The sequence below is a fragment of the Onychomys torridus genome, chromosome 7 (genome assembly GCF_903995425.1).
Source record: "Onychomys torridus chromosome 7, mOncTor1.1, whole genome shotgun sequence".
In the NCBI taxonomy this organism is placed as follows: Eukaryota; Metazoa; Chordata; class Mammalia; order Rodentia; family Cricetidae; genus Onychomys; species Onychomys torridus.
This window is the reverse complement of record NC_050449.1, coordinates 48,058,145-48,077,503: the sequence shown is the minus strand read 5'-3', so window position 1 is coordinate 48,077,503 and position 19,359 is coordinate 48,058,145. Positions and strand designations below refer to the sequence as shown.

Genomic DNA, 19,359 nt, shown 5'->3' with positions numbered 1-19,359 from the left:
TGTCACTTGCAGAAGTCATTTCAATGGCCTGGCAGCTAAGAGCACTGGCTGCTCTTCCAGAGGACCCAGGTTCAGTTCCCAGGACCCAGGTTCAGTTCCCAGCACCCACATGGCAGCTCACCACTATCTGTAACTCAGATTCTAGGAAATCAGATGCTCTCTTCTGGCCTGTGCAGACTCTGCATTCAGGAGATTGATATACTTCTAACATGCAGACAAACACTCATACACATAAAATAAATATTTTAAAAGCAAGATAGATGCAGGGGCAAAGGGGCTAACAGGCAAGGGGCCTGCAGGCTGCTGTCCACCGACGCTCCCTTTAGAAGGACAACCGGTGAATTGAAGTCAAACTGAAGATTTTTAAACTAAAAATGAGAATCCAGCTTAATAAGCATATTTTTTTACGCTCCTTTTCGTGCCATTTAATATTTATTTTATTTTATGTGAGTCGCAGGACCTCAGAGCATCTTTCCCACTGATGCCTTCCCAATCATTCCTCACCTACAATGTCATGGCATGGCGGTTTTAACCCACCTTCGCAGTGGCAGCTTAGGCTAGGAGAAATGGAACATCTTGGTCAGGATCACTCAGCTCCCAAGCGGAAGAAACACGAGTGGAACTCAGGTCTGAATAGCAGCAAACTTTCACTGTCTCCGTGGTTCCCCACAGTCAGATACAGATCTCTGTGAAGGCCAGTGGCTGGGGGAGCTCTCTCCTACACAGTGCCAGGGAGGAGCTGCACAGTAAGAGATGTCGCTAGCTACGAGGACAAGGAATTCTCTGCTGCCAAAGGAGTAGCCACGGGAGGGTGGAAGGGAGACACATCAAACTTCCAAGCTCAGGGCTGAGGAAACAGCTAAGTGGGTGAGGGTGCTTGCCGCACAAGCGTGAGGTCCTGAGTTCAGATCCCCAGAGCTCATGAAAAAGCCTATCCTGTAACCCCAGCAATGTGGGGGGCAGGGCAGAAAGGAGAGGGTGGGTGGACTTGCTGGCCAGCCAGCCTAGTTGGACCAGTGAGCATTAGGTCTCAAGGGAATCCACGGCAGAAAGAAACAGAAGGCACCAGATACTCTGTGGCCCTCTCAAATGCCTACACTCCCGCACACATACCCCAAGCACAGGTTCGTGGACCACTCATAACACACACTCTTTCTAACCAACTTCTGTTCCCCTGCCACCACCCAGAATTGGCCTAATTTACCCAGAGCCCAGAGACCAGGAAGCCAATGGGTGATTGGCCTAATTTACCCAGAGCCAGAGACCAGGAAGTCCATGGATGGAGACTCCCAGGGTTAGCCCTCCTCCTCTTGGGCAGCAGGCAGGAAAGTGGACAGAGGGACTCTGGCAGACAGAATAAGCCCCATGGGGCTGTATTTATTTTACAGGAGGAAACTAAATTGCCATTTTCAAATGTGGCTTTAGCAGCCTCTCCCTCTCCCTCATGTTTAGTTACTGTGTCCCAGCATGGACTTTGTGTGGACACATTTATCCTTTGACCCCAGGTGACTCTGAGAGGCAGTTCTCATCAGTTGGCAGCCCGCCAACCCTCTTCTCACAGGGGCTGAGATGCAGGCCACTGCCTGCTCTGGGACATAGGGCTGCCTGGCCCTGTTGCCTCTGATGTTCCTCTGTGGCCTTGGCGAGGCACTCTAGGGCCTTATCACTTCCCAGGGTCCCTCCACCCTCAGGTCTCACTTACTTCTGGTTCATTTATCTGCAGCAGTAGAGTTTATAGGGCCCTCCACAGTACGCTATGGATTCAGATCCACAGCCTGACACGAAACCCCTGTTTCTTTTCCTTCTCCTTATCTGTGTTTTAGCCTAAATATGCTTGCTTTTTTTTTTTTTTTTTAAATCACTCACCATTTCTCTGACTCTCATACCTGATTTTCCATCTCCTTCCTCTGGCAGATGTCGAGGCATTTTTTTCCCCCACTTACCATGTTGTTTTTCTCTCAAATTATAATAAAATCATTCTCAGGCTTCTTTCTGTGTCTATTTCTAAATTCTCTTATTAATGTCCGAACAGAGCTTCAGAGAGGGGCCTTATTTGGAAATGGGGTTTATGCAGATGTAATCAGCTAAGATGAACTCGTACAGGGTTGTGATGGGCCCTCATCTGATACTTGGTGCTCTTATACGAAAACAGACTGAGGGGAAGACAGCCACAGGGAAGAAGAGGGGTACAGTCACTGCACCTCAAAGCCAAGGAAGATGACCAGGAGCGGCGGCCTGCAGAAACTAGGCAGGTGAGCAGTCTTCCTGTGAGCCTTGGAGGGGGTGCGCTCCTTTTTACACCTGGATTTGGGCCCCTGGCCTCCGAACTAGGAGAGAATGCCTTTCCATTACTCTACACCATCTGGATTACACTTTTTTGTTATGGCAGCTGTAGAAATGAATATATAGTTCACCTTAGAGGGCCTTTCTGCTATTCAGAGACATGCCTGCCCTGCGTATTTCCGGCCTCTGTTCATGGCTGCCTGCCAACTAGCCTTTCCTCCTTTAACTAAAGGGGCAAATCTTTGCTTGTGCTTAGGCATCCCTGAATGGCCTCATTTTGGGGTTCCCTGTCATGCCTACTCTAGTGCAGAGGCTTCTATAGCTGTATAGCAGTCCCCCTATTGACATTCCTCTTTCTCGTCCGCCCCCAATACTGGACTCCTTGGAGAAGGAGCTGTGAGCTCTCCTGAAGTGTCTAGTACAGGATCTGGAGCCAGGGGGCTCCGGGCAAACCCTCTTGGCTTGCATCCATCTGTTCAAGCTGAGGTGGCAGACTGGGCATTGGGACTAGCAGCCATCTCCGGCTCAGGGTCTGGATTTGTGGTGGGAACCCCCTTTGCTCCAAAGTGTCCCTTTAAAGACAGTGAGGAGGTTTTCTGGGGGCCTAGAAGTCCTGAGCCCATTGGCTAGACCTTCTGGGAGAACCCGGGTCGATTTGCATAAAAATGAAGGCTGGCTTCATTGAAATTCTCCTCATCTTGAGTACAGCAAAACCAGGAAGAAAAGAAAAGTTTTCATCCGGAGCAACTTCACTGCCTAGGAACATTCTGAGCTTCTGAAAATAGAGAGGAAATGGGGCCCTCAGGGTCACTCCAGGCACCGCCTACCTCTGCCCCATGCCCGCCCCCCGCTGCCCACTCAAGGCCAACCTCTCACTGTGGGAGACGGCTGTCTGCGGTGAATGCCCACAGCAGATGCCACGCAGTTCTGAAGCAGGATACCTGCTGCCTGTCCAGGGACTCCAACATGCCCAACAGCAGAGATGCCCAGCAGCAGGGTGCCGATGTGGGGACCACCCAAGACAACTCCCAAACCAGGTGAGTTGGAGTCAGGTCTCACCTGGAGCTGAGAGCACAGTTCATTCTGCTGTAGGACCCCAGCAAGTGACTTGTCTTTCTGAGCCTTGGTTTCTTTACCTGATCTCTGTGATAGAAAAGGAATGGGATTGGGACACTTGTCCTTTGGAGTGCCGTTTAATGTGCCTGTTCCTCTAGTGGCCATAAGAGGTTCCATTGAGGAACGAGTCACACAGCGGTTAAGAAAGGAGGTTTCAGTCCATGGGCATGTTCCTCTGTGTCCCTAGGGTTGGGGGTGGAGTGGCACATGACATATGGGGTCCATGACGGATTCAGGGAAGTGCCCATGATCCCAGCTCCAGCCTGCTGTATGACCTTGGCAAGTCCCTGGTCCTCTCTGTCAGTACATGAGCAGCAGCTGAGGTTGTCCAAAGCCACTGATTTGGGGGAACTGCATCTGTGCCTCACAGAGGAGTAAGAAATAGGCAAAACACAGAATAGTGGAAGACAGGGGCTCAGGGACAGTAGTGTGCTAAGTGACTAGATTGTAAACAGGGTAGTTCAAGACTAAGTGCCAAGGTCTGAGCCTTGGTGATAATGCACAGAACCTGCAAGGATTTGAACAACAAGAACATGGCCACTGTCCTCATAAAGGCGATGCAGAAAGAAAGGTGGGGTGGTGGATGGGAGGACATGTTAATCTGCCCCATGAGGTCCTCTGGACAAACTCGCCAAGCCAGAGTGGGCTGCTGTTCACCCAGAAGCAGTGTCCCTTCCCCCTGGAGGGGATGCAAGTATAGGGGAACAGCTGTGGCCCTGGACATGGGCTGTAGGCACAGAAAGGCCTGGGCCCTAGAGGCTGTGGGTACCATCTCTCATGAGCTCAGAGAGCAGGAGCTAGCAGGCCATTCTAGCTGATGCTCATAGACCTTGGAAATGAAGAACATCAGCTGGGTCTCAAAGATCCCTGTTTCATTAAGTGAGGGACCTGAGTTGGGTCAGTAGCCCCAGGGTTTGCTGAAGTCCATGTGTCAGGTCCCTGTTGATAAGGACTTGGCCCCTAGGGAGGGAGCTGAGCATCTGAGTTGATAGGCCCTGGGTCTGCTTTGCTGATAATACTGAGGTGGCTAGTCCTGGGGGCCATCTCCAGCCTGGGCAGGGAAGGACTGTTATGAGATGGAGCAAAGGCTCAGGGCCCTATGGGACACACAAGGACTGTAAGCCAGGGTTGGAGTGCCAGCTCTACCACTTTCTTACTGAGCAATTTTGGGCAAGTTGTTGAACAACCTCTCTGAGTTTCTGTGTCTCTCTCTGCACAATTGAAGATGAATGGCCTGACCTCCCTTGACCTTGATCATGTATGACGATGTCTCCAGGGCTGCAGGTTCACACACTACAGGCACAGAAACCTCAGAGCAAACCCACCCCAGGGCATCTTGGTAGCAGGCTGCAAAGCTCATGGCTTGGGCTCTGGTCAGGCTCTACTCCTGACTTACCCTGTGACTCAAGGCAAGACATACCCTCTCTGGGCCTCAGTTTCCCCATCTGTCTGGCAGGGCAGGTCAATGTAACCCAGCAGCCTCACAGTATAGCTGCAAGGAAAGACCATCAAGCCCTTATTGGAGTCACCAAAGTACCACAGCTCTGGCCAGGGCAGCTGCTCCTGGGGTAGGGATGGTTCCAGAAACCTTCCATAGGAGGAGAGACCCTTGCTTCCTCTTTCCTCCCTCATGTGCAGAGGGGTTGCTGGTGGTGGAGGAACAGGCATTGGGGTACCTAGAACCGGTGTACTTCTTGAGACTGAGGCTATAGACCATGCCATCTACCAGAGGTTTTACTGAGCATGCCCGGAACCTTTAGGTCTTGGTCATATCAAGTCCCAGGTCCAGGAGAAACACCCCAATGGAAGAAGTCCTCAGAGGAACCTGAGAAGGGGACAGTTGGTCTCAGGTTTGAAAGGCTCTAGGTCCAAGGGTGGTAGCAGGGGCAGTATGCTTGGGCAAAAGTGGCCATCAGACCACCAGGCAGGGGCCTGGTTAACTCATGGGTCTAGAGAGTCTGAGTTGCTCTACTTCTGATGGACAGACCTACTGCAGCCAACCAGAGAGGAGGAGGAAGCAGATAGCTATGTCCCTTCATCCTTTGAAGGTTCCAGAGCCTCTCACAGTGGGTGACAGTCTGTGGGAAGTAAGGAATGAATCTGGTGGTGGCCACAAAGGGACTGGATATGAGGTATCTGGGGAAAGTGAGGCAGAAAATTGGTCCATAGGATTGCTGGCTCTGAACTGCCCACACTCACTCTGAGCTGCCTGCTAGTGTCTTAGCTCTGCCTGGCAGAAGCCAGGTGTGGAGAGGACACCCCCCCCCCCCCTGCCAAGAGCCCAAGATGGAAGATAGTCCAGGAGGCCGCAGCAAGCTAGGCAAGAAAGGCTGTAAAGGCAATAAAGCTTGCCAAGGATGGCAGGGAGGGATCACTCCATCTCAGGGGCATGCTAGCCTAAGAGGAACAACCAGATTGGGAATGTTACCAAAGGCACAAGTGTCCTTGGCATTGGGAACACACAGAGCCTTCCAGTTCTAAGGTTTCTCCTACTGCCCACTCTGCACAGTAGAAAAATGTAGCTGCCCTTTCTTTTCTTCATGTTTTGATATCTCCATTGTTCTCCTCTGTTTTATTTATTTTATTTATTCCACTCGCTCAAAATGACTTGTAGAGAAGTGTTCAGGATTTGCACTGAATACCAGAGAATATCATAGATTACAAAGGGAGTCTCTGCCGTAAGGAGTTTACATACCGACCAAGAAGACAGACATTAATAAATGATTGTGCCATGAGTGATTAAACTGTAAGTTTAATGATAGGGACCAAAAAGGAATTTTAAAATGCAAAGAAAACTGTTGGTGTGTGTGTGTGTGTGTGTGTGTGTGTGTGTGTGTGTGTGTGTGTGTCTCAGTGGTGGGTACTACTTTGGATTTCATGAGGACATGGGTTCTGTTCCCAGTGTGTGTGTGTGGGGGGGGCGGGGGGTGGAGGGAGACACTGGTGAGATGGCTCAGTCAGAAAAGTTGCCTGCCACCAAGCCAAACAATTTGAGTTCAACCCCCAGAACCCAAGAGAACCAACTACTGTAAGTGTCCTCTGCCCTCCACATGCGCATTCCTCCAAACACACAAATTGTTTTAATGTAGTAAAAGGAAAGAAAGGGGAAAATATTCAGGGCCGGAGAATGATGCACTTTAAATGGTTAAAAAAAAAAAAAGGTCAATTATTATGCTATATTTATTTTACCACAATAAAAATGGTTTTGAATGCTGGTAATTAAAAAAAGAAATAGAGGTGGTGTCATAGAGATCCGACTTTGTCTTGGGGACTGAAGGAGATTTTAAATCTGAGCCCTGAGAGGTCAGCAGAGTTTGGTTAGGAGGGAGAACTCTATGGAAAGGTTGGGGAGGATCTTGGTGTTCCAGGCCAGTGAGAACGATAATGGCCCCAGGAAGGCAAGGTGTCAGTATCAAGAGTCTCCTAGGAACAGGGCCTACCTGGAAGTCAAGAGTCCCTGAGGCAAACTAGGCCTGGTCCCAGATATGTGAAATCCAATCTGGATGTCTTCAGACTAACCCAGGCCAGCTCTGGGTCTGTGCAGGATTCTCGGTTGTTAGCCAGGAGCAGCAGAGGCCAAGCAGGCTCAAAGTCAGGAGTTGGGACCAAAGTTAATTACTGTATCCCCAGGCAAGCCCTTTTAAATGACAGATGCCCTCCATAGTCTTACCCATTCTGTTACTCCACCCACACAGCATCAATGTACTCAAACTTGAATACCTCCAGGGAAGGAGAATTTGCTGCTTAATTTCATCATCCCTGTAAAGGGCAGGGGTGGTAGGAGGGAGTTCTTTTTCACACCCAGTCCTTCAAGAGATCCCTGTGGGGCAGAAAGGATGAAAGGGCCAGACAATGAGGCTGTGGGGCTGTGGAAGGCCATCTTCTAGGCATTAAGTGATTGCCACACCAATGAACTCAAAGCAGTTGGGATTACCTGCACAAGATTGGACCTGTCAACATTCAGTCATACATGAGGGAGGGGCTCATGGGGCCTAGCCCCTCCCCCAGGTATTAATTGGCAGCTGATGGCTGTGGTGGGAGTGGACGCCATTGTCTTTAGGGGTACAGCCACTGGTGAGTTGTCTGTGCCGACAGTGTCCATGTATGCAGCCCTGCCTAAACTCGGTGGGTCATGAAACAAAATTCATGATAATATGGGACTGGAGAGATGGCTCAGTGGTTAAGAGCATGCACTGCTCTTGGAGAGGCTCTAAACTGAGTTTCCCACACCCACTGTAACTCCAGCTTCTAGCCACCTCAGGCACTCATACATATATATACCCCACCCCAACAAGCACATAATTAAACATAAACCTTTAAAAAATGATAGTGGGAGGAGCACTCGTTGAGAAGAGAGACTGGGGCAAGGGATGGCCATAAGATAGGATAGGTGGTGACTGTGACCAGAATGTAAATATATATATATATACACCAAGGAGTCAATTAATGAAAAATTAACAATTAATTAATTAAAAGAAAAATATAGTCTCCCGGATCCCTTGTTGGGTTCCCGGCAGAGCTATGTGTGGAAAATGCTTAAGAACAGGGCTTACAGAGTGCTGGGAAAGTACAGAGGCCGTGATCACAGAGAGACGTCTGGGCCTCGCTCCCCAAACTTCCACCTGGAAAATGTCCCTCTGAAGAGTTGAGTGGGTGGGTGGGGTTTTATTAATGGGGACAAATGTCTCACACAGTGAAACATAATGACTTACAGCATGAGGACTTCAATGTGCGCACTATACGATCAACAACCCAACTGGAATTTAGAAAATATTGATCATTCCAGAAAAGTCCCTCATGTCCACCCATTGCTCTAGATGTTCTTAAACACCACGTGTGTAAGCCAACCCACACGGATTGTACCCTTCTGTAGCTGGCTCTTGTCACACCTGATGTCTGAGATGCCATCTGAATCGTTAAGTTGCCAGTGACTGGGATGTGGATGACTATGCCGGCATTGACTGGAGACCTTAGTTCCAGACGTTAGTTGCCAATGGTCCTCTCTATGAACTACTTGAGTGTCCTCACAATGTGGTGGCTGGTCAGCAGGGCTACTAGGGATGTCTGAGACTCATCACTCACATGTCTGGAGCCTGTGCTGGGAAAACTCAGTGTGCTGAGAAATGACCCTCTGATACTCTTTGGCATGTGTGTTTCTATGTGTCTACCGTGAGTGATGTCACCATCATACCTTCCAGGTAGGTAGAACTCTGACATAATGGGTCAGGGGTCCAAAATCACCTGCTTTGAGAGAGTCAGGTGGAAACTGTTGCTTTTTCTGACCTAGCCTTGGAAACTAGGCACTTGCCTACAATGTTTGTTGGAAGCCAGGCATTAGGCTAGCACTTATTAAGGGTTGTGGGTGGGATTAATTAGACTTCGTCTACTGATGGAAGCAGTGTTAAGAATTTGCAGGATGACCAGGCATGGTAGCACACGCTTGTAATTCCAGCACTCAGGAGGATGAGGCCTGATGATTGTGAGTTCAAGCCAGGCTGGGCTACTCAGGGAGAACCAGTCTCAAAAAAGAATTGACAGACATGACTTCAACTTGTTACAGCATTTTTGTGACAAATCCTCCCATCTTTCATTTGCAGAAAAAAATATTTTACTTTCCTTTTAAAGGTGAAGGGAATTCTGGCTTGAATCTAAGGATTTTCTATAGCCGTGCTGACATCTCTGATCTCCACGGTCTCCCGAATGGCAAGTGGCCAGCCACTCTGCCCTGCCCCCTTTCTGTAATGTGTCCTTTCCCGATCCGCCATTCCCTTTCAACTCTTTGCCCTCACTTTGTTTTTTGTTTGTTTGTTTGTTTGTTTCAAGGAGTTTGACCATGAAGGGTTTAAGTGTGATTTTTCTTTCCTTTTTGTTAAAATCCACCTGAGGATCAGTGACATGAAAGTTCTAGACTTTCTTGTGGAATTTATAAGTTAAGTTTTTTTTTTCCCCCTTTAAACCAAATTTTAAAATATAGATATGGTTTTTTCAAATATCTCTCTCTGCCCCATTCTCCCTTTCTTCTTCTCAGGAATCCTGGAAAAATGCACGTCAGAGCACTAAATATGTGTGTGTGATAAGTGTCTGTTAAAGATTTTAATAGGTTGCCATGAATCTCTTTTTATTTTTAAGAATACTGTGGCTTCATTGAGATAGAGTCACACACATAAAATCCACTTGTTTAAAGTGTACAGATTGTTTGGTGATATATCAAAAGGACATGTAACCATCACCACAACGGATTTTAGAATATTGTCTTTGACTGCATCCATCAACCCTTTGATGCCTTTAATCTGAGGAAACCACTAATTTGTCTCTACAGAGACATTCTATAGAAACAAGCTGATATATGTATGACCTATTGTGGCTGACCTCTTCTTTTTTTAAGATTTATTTATTTGTTTGTTTGTTTGTTTATTATGTATGTATACAGTGTTCTGCCTGCAGGCCAGAAGAGGGCACCAGATCTCATTACAGATGGTTGTGAGCCACCATGTGGTTGCTGGGAATTGAACTCAGGACCTCTGGAAGAATAGCCAGTGCTCTTAACTGCTGAGCCATCTCTCCAGCCTCACGGCTGACCTCTTTTACCTAGCATTAATGTTTTCATGATTCAGTCATGATTTAGCATGTATTGTTATCTCCTTCCATTTGTGCGTATGTGCATGTGGGGTGTTGACTCATGGTCTCCCTGTGCTACCCAGGCTGGCCTTGAACTCAAAGCAATTTTCTTGCCACAGCCTCCCAAGTGCCAGATTAAATGTTTGGCAGTTTTTCATTTCCTTTATGCCTAAATAATATCCTTTTATATGTCACAACTTGTTTACCCCTTCATCTACTGATGGGCAGTTGGGTGTTATAATTATCAGGCTATTATGAATATTCATGTCCACGTTTGGGTGTCAACATCTAGTTTCATTTCTCCTGGGTATAGATCTACGAGGGAGTTGCTTGTAGCAGAATCTTAAAAGTTCTTATTAATAAAATCAAACCTGAGGCCAGTTATTGGGGTGAACGCTGGAAGATCAGAGAAGCAGAACAAGCCACAGCTACCTCACCTCGTTAGTTCCTCAGCTGATTCTGTTTTCTCAGGCTGGAAGCCTCTGAGTCCTCATCCGAATGGGTCTCAGCTGAACTGTGCTGCTCAAAGCCTGAATGCTTAACCAGCCAAATGCTTCTAGTTTCTGGTCTTCACAGCTTATATATCTTTCTGGTTTCTGCCATCACTCCCTGGGATTAAGGGCTCACTTTCTGGGATTAAAGGTGTCAGTCACCACGCCTGGCTATTTCCAATGTGACCTTGAACTCACAGAGATCCGCCTGGCTCTGCCTCCCGAGTGCTGGGATTAAAGGCATGTGCTACCACTGCCTAACCTCTATGTTTAATATTGTGGCCGTCCTGTTCTCTGACCCCAGGTTTATTAGTGGGCACAATATTTCGGGGAACACAATACCACCATTCTAGGTCAGATGAAATTCAATACATAACCTTTTAAAGTTTTATTTTCCTGTTTCAGACAGGGTGTCACTATGTAGCCTTGGCTAGCCTAGAACTTTCTGTGTAGATGAGGCTATCCTTGAACTCAGAGATCTGCCTGCCTCAGTCCCCCAGGTTTGGGGGTTAAAGGAGTACACTCCACACCCAGCTCAACACATAACCTTTTGGAAGCCAAAAGACGCTGGCCTCTGAGTAGTTTCAAGGGCACCAGCATTTCCACATCTCTGCCAGCTCCCTTAACCTTTTTGATTACAACAACCTTTGCAGGTGCAAGCTGTTACTTCATATGGCTTTGATTTGTGCTTCCTGAAGGCTGAAGACGTTGAGAAACCTCCATAGAGCCCTTTATCTCCTTCAGAGAGATGTCTTTTCAATCTCTTTTGTCTATTGTTCATTGTTGACTGGTGAGGGGTGATTACATATTCTAAACACAAATCTCTTGGCCATATGTCTGATTTGGAAATATTTCCTCTAATTTTGTGGGTTAACTTTCCAGATTCTTGATCCTATCCCTTGAAGGTCAGTTTTAATTCCGATGAAATCCAGCTTACCTGTTTTTGTTTCATTGTTTATATTTTTGATGTCATGCATGAGAAACCTTTGCCTAATTCACAGTTATAAGATTCCAATGTTTTTACAGCTTTAGCTTTTGCACTAAGTAATTGAATTAGATCAAATAATTTTGATTAGTTTGTTCCATTTTGAGTTACTGTTTTGTGGCTGGCAGGGATGAGCTTTGCCTCCATCCTCTCTCGGTTGCCTCCACTTGGTGGAAAGACCCTCATTTCTCTGTTGGGAGGTCTTCTCATCTTGGTGAAAGTCACTCCATTGTAAACTCACAAGAACTTGAGCTAATTTCTGAGTTTTACGCCATTGCATTTGACCATGTGTCTGCCTTGTGCTAGTAGTGCCTCAGTGTTTTGATGATGGCAGGTGTTCAACGTGCTTTGCAATCCAGAAATGTGAAGGTTCCAACTTTGTTCTGTTCCCGGTCTTGAATTTTCTTTTTGGAAAAATATTATTTTGTAGGGAGGGGGGCGCATATCCTGACTGTGTGTATGTCTGTGCACCAGGTGTGTCTGGTGGCCATGGAGGTCAGAAGACAGGATTGGATCTCCTGGAACTGGAATTATAGTTGTGAGCTGCCATTGGGTGCTGGGAATTGGACTGCGGTCCTCTGGAAGAGCAGCCAGTGCTCTTGACTGCTGAGCCATGTCTCCAGCTCCTGCCTGTGTCTTTTCGATCTTTGCAAGGATATCACCTGGGATTTTTATGAGATTATATTGATCTATGACCAATTTGGCCAATATTAAATCAATTCATTCTCTCTCTCTCTCTCTCTCTCTCTCTCTCTCTCTCTCTCTCTCTCTCCCTTCCCCTTTCTTCCCCTCCTCTCTGTTTCCTTTACTTTGTTTGGAGCCAGGGTCTCACTGTGTAGCCCAGGCTGGCATCTCCATCCTGCCGAAGTCCGAGTGTTAGATTACAGGTCTACACATCATGAAGGTTCCAACAGTGTTTTCTCTCTCCTAAGGCATCTACGGAGTCAGTTCTTCAACTTCTCTCAGTAATGTTTTGTCCTATTCAATTTAAAATCTCTTCCTCTCTATTCCTTGGATTGAATACTTTCTATTAGGTTGTCTTCAGGTTCACAAGTTTACGAGCGTCTTTTCAATTGCCCCTATGGTCATCTGGAGAACCTTTCACTTCAGAGGTTGGACTTGTCTTGTGTTTTCTTGATTTGTGGACACTGTCTCCCTGGGAGCTGGGGAAGGCTCCATCAGTGAAGAGCTTGCCATGCGAGTGAGTGGACCGACATTGAACTCCACCCATGTAAATCTGGTGGATGTGGCAACTCTTTTCATCCTAAAGTCCAGGAGGTAGAAAGAGGGAATCCTGAGATAAGCTAGCTAACTAGACTCACCAAATTGGTGAGTTCTGGGTTCAAGTGAGAGATCCTGGCCCCATGACTAAGGTAGAGTGTGGTGGGAGAAGACACCTAACATCGATCTCTGACCTCCATATGCACTCACACACACAAGCATGTACACACATACATCTCAGCACACACATACATATACCCATTGAATAGGGCAAAACATACACAGCGTACATATACCCAGACAGACTCACACACACACACACACACACACACACACACACACACACACACGATACTTCCCCCCCCTTTAATTCTCCAGTTTGTCTTAATAACTGCTATACAGTCCTGGTGTGTTCATTTCCATGTCTGTCATATCCGGGTTTGTTTCTGTTATTGCCTCCCCATTGACTGCACATTCTCAGATGTCTAGTCAATCTTTGCTGGATGGTTGATTGGGTGTTGAAAGGGATGAGACTAGTTAGTTTAAAGGATTTACAAACACAACAAACACAAACCTATCAAGCCAGTTCCTTGGTCGCCATGTCTGCTGATCTGGGTCAGTTGTTTCTAGGAAATTCCATGTTGCTAAGACATAGAATGGAGCTGGGGGCTTCATAGAGCTGGGGCTAGAGTATGGCTCAAGCAGAGATTACCCAGCACGCACAAGTGAATTATCCAGTTTTATTCTATTCCCCACACCAGAAAACAAAATTTAAAAAAATGAACTCTGGAGTCTGCTCACCTGGGTCCCAGCTGTCCTGTCATTGCTGTATGGCTTTCAGCAATTTACTTCATCTTTCTGCATTTCTATTTCCTTATAAAATGGGAGCCACAGTCGTGCAAGTCAGTCAGTCAAGACAGCTAAACGAGCAAGCCCTGTGAAGTAACTGAGACATTACCTGGTATAGTCTAGTGCCTCAGAAATGCTAGCATTAGATTCCCTTCTGCTGCTCAGTGACACTCTAACCACTCCCAACAGAGTCCCCTGCCTGCCAAGGTACAGATTGTGGTACACTTCTCTCTCTTCTTTGGCTGATGTGTCCCCCAGGACAGGGGCCAGCATCGGCACTCAGCTGGGCGGACTGATGGATGGCTTCCCTCCTCCGGTCTCTCTGGGAGAGAAGCTGCAATTTACACCCCACCCCTACTCCAGTCCTAGTCTATAGACGGGGTAGCCGAGGCCCCCGGAGAAAACAAACACAGTCAGAGACACACATGGGGCCCTTCAAATAAAAAACGGCAGTCAGTGGCTTTCAAGTCATTTTGGGACTAGAATCCTGCCAACTTTGAGCATCATCAAGCCCACCAGTTATATCTGTCATTAATGCCATGTAAGAGATGGCTCAGGGGGTGAGGCGTTGGCAGACAAGCCTAAAAACCTAAGTTTGATCCCTTGAGCCCACACAGAGCAAGAGAACCAATTCCTGCAATGTTCAAGCCAACCCTGTTCTCTGACCTCCATATGTGTGCACACATGCTCACATACACACACACACACACACACACACACACACACACACACACACACATGTGCGCACGTGCAATACATAAATAAAATTTCGGATTTGAAGAAAAGAAAACGGCTTCATTAGTATTTCAAAACTGGAATTCTGACTTTTCTTATGATCCGAACATTTGTCACAACTCTGGAACAGGTGCAGAAGATGGTGAACTGTCCCATTCTCTACTGGCCTTCTTGTCTGTCCTGTCCCACTCCAATCACCTGGGGACAGGGAAGGGGGCAAGACTTCCAGGATACACGAGCTCTGGAGCCCACCTCTTTGAGGTCTGTATCTGAGTGTGTTTCTTTATCTAGAAGATTCGGGCGGCAGAGTGCTTCATTGGGCTGTTGAGAGGATGGATGTTTCCACACAGGTGTAAAACATGGAAAGCATTGCACAACACCGTAAGCTCTCAGTACAGGAAAGCTGAGAGCACATACCATTCTTATTCCTGTGTGCCTCCTCTGCACTCCCAGGTGTGGGATCCTGGCAACACGCAAACACCTTATCTCTTCTTAAAACAGCAGAATTCTATCCCAGGCCCTTAATTGTCAATAACAATCATGAGACTGGGAGGCCCTTTATCTGTGACATCTCAGAATATGGAGTACCAGAAGGGAACCAGGAGTTATCTGAAGTCACATGATTAAGGCAAAGCCTGGGCAAAAATCCAAAGATTAGTGTCCAGAGATCTCTGCCTCAGGTTTGACCAATTTGCTAGCCAACTCCTTTGAGCGATTATAGTAGAACTTAATGATTGGTGTTTTTATTTCCATACACAGGCAATGGGGTTTGCCTTGACAAAGTTGAACACTCAGTCTAGGTACTGCCAGCTGGGTTAAAGTGAGCTGGCTAGATGGCTGCCCCACCCATCAAGATGGGAGCCAAGGCTTGGGATGAATTGTTGGAGGGTGAGGTCCCTCAGTAAACAACACACTCCTGCTGGGACTCAGTCAGTCAAGGGCCCTGGGATCCCTGCTCCAATCTGTTCCTTCTGGTGGCTCTGAGCATATGTTAGATCGTGTATGCCTTACCCTAACCCTTTTCCAGAGACTACACATACCCAGCAGATCTTTACTTTGGCCCAAGGCCCCACCCATAAGCTGGGAACTAAGACCAGATGGTCCATAGCCAAGTCTTTACCCGTACTAGCTTCCCCTACCCTAGTCCCATTGCTTCACATGAAATAATCATATCCTCAGCCTCACTCAACGTTCTGTGACTGCCCTCCTCAAGGTTGCCACTGACGACACCTCCCACCCCTGTAGCCCTGGACACATACCTGCTCATTGACCATCAAGCACACCATCTCTAAGCCACATCCAGTTTGCTCACCTCTGCCCACACAGCCCACACGTCATCTGGCACGCAGAAGGCATTAAATCAACTCCCAGGGTAGGAGGGAGGACCCCTAGAAAGCTGTCAGTCTCTGGGACAGGGAGAGGTTATTTGCAACCCTGGGAATAAGGGCTGAGTTAATATTCTAGTTTCCCAATGATCGCTAGTCCTTAAATGCTAACTAAATGCCTTGGACTAGCTAGCCAGCTCCGGGAAGAGATGTGACAGCTGGGGGTCCCTCTCAGAATGCTTCTTGGAGCAAGTGGGGCTTGGAGAGATAGGACTCAGCTAGAGGAGGCTGGATGAGGGGTTTTTCAAAGGATTGGAAAGGGGCTTACATATTTCCCAAGCTCCTTAGACCCCATCAATTTAGAAACTACCCAGCCATCAGGGGGCCTGAAAATTTAGGTCTGAGGCTACCTTTGCCTTCAAGTGTAGACATTACCACCCCTCCCCCACAGCGAGACCCAGTGCTGATCCCAGGCATTGTACCACTCTACTCAGCCAACACAGGGGAAAAAGGACCCTTCACTAGCTCTCCAGGTGGGAGGAGAGTCTGAAGGCCTTTCACATGGCTGGGCCTGGACTCCTGGGGTCCCACAGGTTTCTCAAATAGGAAGAGTGCTTCTGAGTGTGGAAGCCTATGGATGGAGTGAGCAGTGAGTTTCTAGAAGGTTCTCAAAATGGCTCATGACCAGGTTTCGGAATAAAGAGTGAAATGCCCTGGATGTCACAAGGTGGGAATGAAGCTGTTAAGGACTTAAAACAGGAGGAAGGTCAGATTATCTTGAAGATGGGGTGCTGGTAGTTATCTGTCACCCAAATGGGCAGAGGACCTCCCAACAATCCCCTGCCCTCCTTGCTGTCTCTGTGCCCTGCTTGTGGGTTTAATTAGGGCTTGAAATCTCCCCTCAGGCTGGCTGGGGTGCCTCTAGCCTCTCATCTCTGCCTGGGAGGAGTTTGGTAATTAAAGATGAAGATATGGGTGAATTGTTCAAAGGGAACAAGAAACAGAGCAATCTAAGAAGGAAGGAAGGTGGGCAGAGGCTCTCCCAACAGCAGGACCCTTGTTTTAGAGGGTACTAAAGGAGCCATTGCAGCTGCAAACTTGCCAGTGTTGTGGGCAGTGGGGGCATTAGAAAGCAGAGGGCAAGGTCCATGGACGAGGACTCTCCAAGGTAGGATGGATAGAATGGTTGAGTTTGGGATGCAAGTGCTGGATAAACCTGTGTCCTGGCATCCTGGCTTCAGCAACCCGCTTGCTCTGCTTCTTGCTGGCTGTGTAACATGGGGCAAGTCTAGCGCTCCCTGGACTCATTCACTAGTCTGGAAAATGGGGCTATTAACACTGACATTACAAGGTAGAACAGAAGATACAGGAAGCCCAGCCCAGCCCATTTGACAAGATATTTGTACTTATGAGCCATAAAAATGGACACCCCCAACACCCCCCTCACCCCTGCCACAAGACTAAACCAAACAAACCAGTCAATCTTCTGGCCCAGCCCCAGAGGCCCCAGGGTGGGCTCTCCCAGGTATATGGCCCAGGAGCAGGAGTAATTTCTCCACGACTCTGGGAGGGATCACAGCCAACAAGCTGTCTCCACAGTACTGCACTGACAGGTCCCTGTCCTGCTTCCCACCCGGCTTATGTAAGAGCCACATAGGTGGGCAGCTGGGTCCTGTGCCATGTAGGTCAGAGGTATCTGGGGCCACACCTTGCCAGGAGCCCCAAGGCAGGCTGGGGCGGGTCCCCACTCATGCCCAGCCCTTATGGCTCATCACCCGGAACCCGGGCCACTTCGGCAGCCAGTCCTCAGATTCACCATGCCTTAGCTGCAGGAGCAGGGGTCTGCAGGAGCCCTGAGTCTGCAGCCACAAGGAAGAGGAAGGTGAGAGAGAGTTTGGGGCAGAGCCTGCGAGGCAAAGCCTCTGCTGTGGGTCTTCTGTGGGGGTCTGGAGGGTGGGAATAAGGACTGCAGAGAGCTGCCAGAGCGTTCCTCTTTGAGACAAGGCAGTCCATGTAGACAAAAGGAAGCTGGGATATGAGGTCCGGTGAATAAGGTAGTAGGATGGCAAAGCGTGGACTCAACCTTCTTTAGGGAACCTCAGCATGTCTTTGGGGTTTTTAGGGTGCAGGGTGGTACGGAGGTAACACCTCCATCAAGAACTTCCTCGGGATTTCTGGAAGTTGGTTTTCCCTTTGCTTCTGAGCAGAGAGAGGTGAACACTTCAAGCACCAGAGAGGCTAGTGGAAGTGGTCAGAAGTTTTGGCAAAGCAGGAGTCCTGGAAATCTGATTGATTTGCTCTTGCAGGTGAGCGATTGGCTCTAGGGAATATTGAGCCCAGAGCCTCAATGAAGCCACCTCCTGTGAACTTGTGTTATTCCCAGATTGAAGGAACGTGTGGGTTTAGGAGGCAGTAAATTGCAGTCAGGTGCCAGCCCCAGGAGTGGTGAGTCATGCCTCGAAGGAGGGCAACTACCCCTGCCCTGCCAGGCCTAGGCAGTGACTCACGCTGTGTCTCTGTTGCAGGGCGGTCTGGTCGAGTTGGGCCTCTCTGGGGCTTCGGTGGCTTTCCCCAGGGGACGCTGTGACACGCCCTCTGAGGTTCTCGCTCTCTCCTGGGTGAGCTCGAGGGGTGCAGCCACCCCACAGGGACCATGCCAGAGGTGCTGCTTCTCAGGTCTGCCAGCTCCATCCTGAGGACTGTGTAAGAAACCAGGCTCCCATCATCCTCCTGCCTCCTGCCCATCACCATCTCCCAAAGGGGAGTACTTAGCACAGTATCTGAGTCCCCGACCGGGGTTAGAGACTTTTCACCCTGCTCACTCACCCTCCCCATCTCACTGTCTGGTCTTCTTACTTCTCAAGAGGTCCGTGGCAGCTCACCAGGCATGATGAGAGATGACTCTGTACTGAGTACTTTCCCCTACATCAACTTCTCACAATAGCGTAGGACACGGGTTAGAGAACAGCTCAGAGACACTCGGCGATTGGACCACAGCATTACAGCTTGAAAAGTTAGTTGAAGCCTAACAGACGGACAGACTTGATGCTAAGCTGTTTCAAGAAAACGTCTATCTACCACCAGCTGCAGCACTGCTCGGGGATAACTGGGAAGAATGGTTGCCAAGAATATGTAGGAAATGAGTCGGTGTGAGGGAGTCTGGAGGAAAGAAAGGGCTCTCCTTAACTTATGTGTCACACAGTGATAATATGATGGGTATACCCGACCAACATTGACTGGGCTTCCGCAGTGATTACTCACGGCCAGAGAGCATTGAATTGGGAATGACTCTAACTTTCCAGGAACTTCCTGTGTGTGACCTTCAAAGACCAAGCTAGAGGGTGTTGAGGGAATCTGAAGGAAGGGTTAAGGAAGCTAGGGAGGCTCTGTACCCAGATGGTTCCCATTAGTTCTTCTGGCAAGCCTGGGTGACTAGGAGAAGTAGAATGATGGTTAAAAGAGAGGTGGTGAGCAGACCCTGCCACACGCCTCTGCTCTGTCCGCACCATACCCAGTTGCTCAAACAATACCTTGATTTTCTTGTTCCCTGCACACCCAGGAAGGTGGCAAACAATCCTGGGTTTTGTTGGTTTGTTTCTGTGAAAAGCAAACAACATGCTTGTGTGAGGAGAACACTGGGGTGAAAGGGAGCCAGCCTCTTGCCATCTTGAGATTCTTCCTCCTCGGAATTCAAAACACAGAAACAAGTCAGCTCAGGCCCTTCTCCCACCAACAC

General features: G+C 48.4%; 1 protein-coding gene across 1 annotated transcript in view; it reads left to right on the top strand.

Moving 5' to 3' along the window:
* Window positions 1-3,073: 3,073 nt before the first annotated feature.
* Window positions 3,074-19,359, top strand: part of Acsbg1 (acyl-CoA synthetase bubblegum family member 1) — a 63,206-nt gene continuing 46,920 nt past the window's right edge. Inside the window, 2 exon segments of the mRNA XM_036191965.1 lie at window positions 3,074-3,224; window positions 3,226-3,320. Of these exon segments, the coding sequence (XP_036047858.1) occupies window positions 3,120-3,224; window positions 3,226-3,320 (200 nt within the window). The 5' untranslated portion in view covers window positions 3,074-3,119.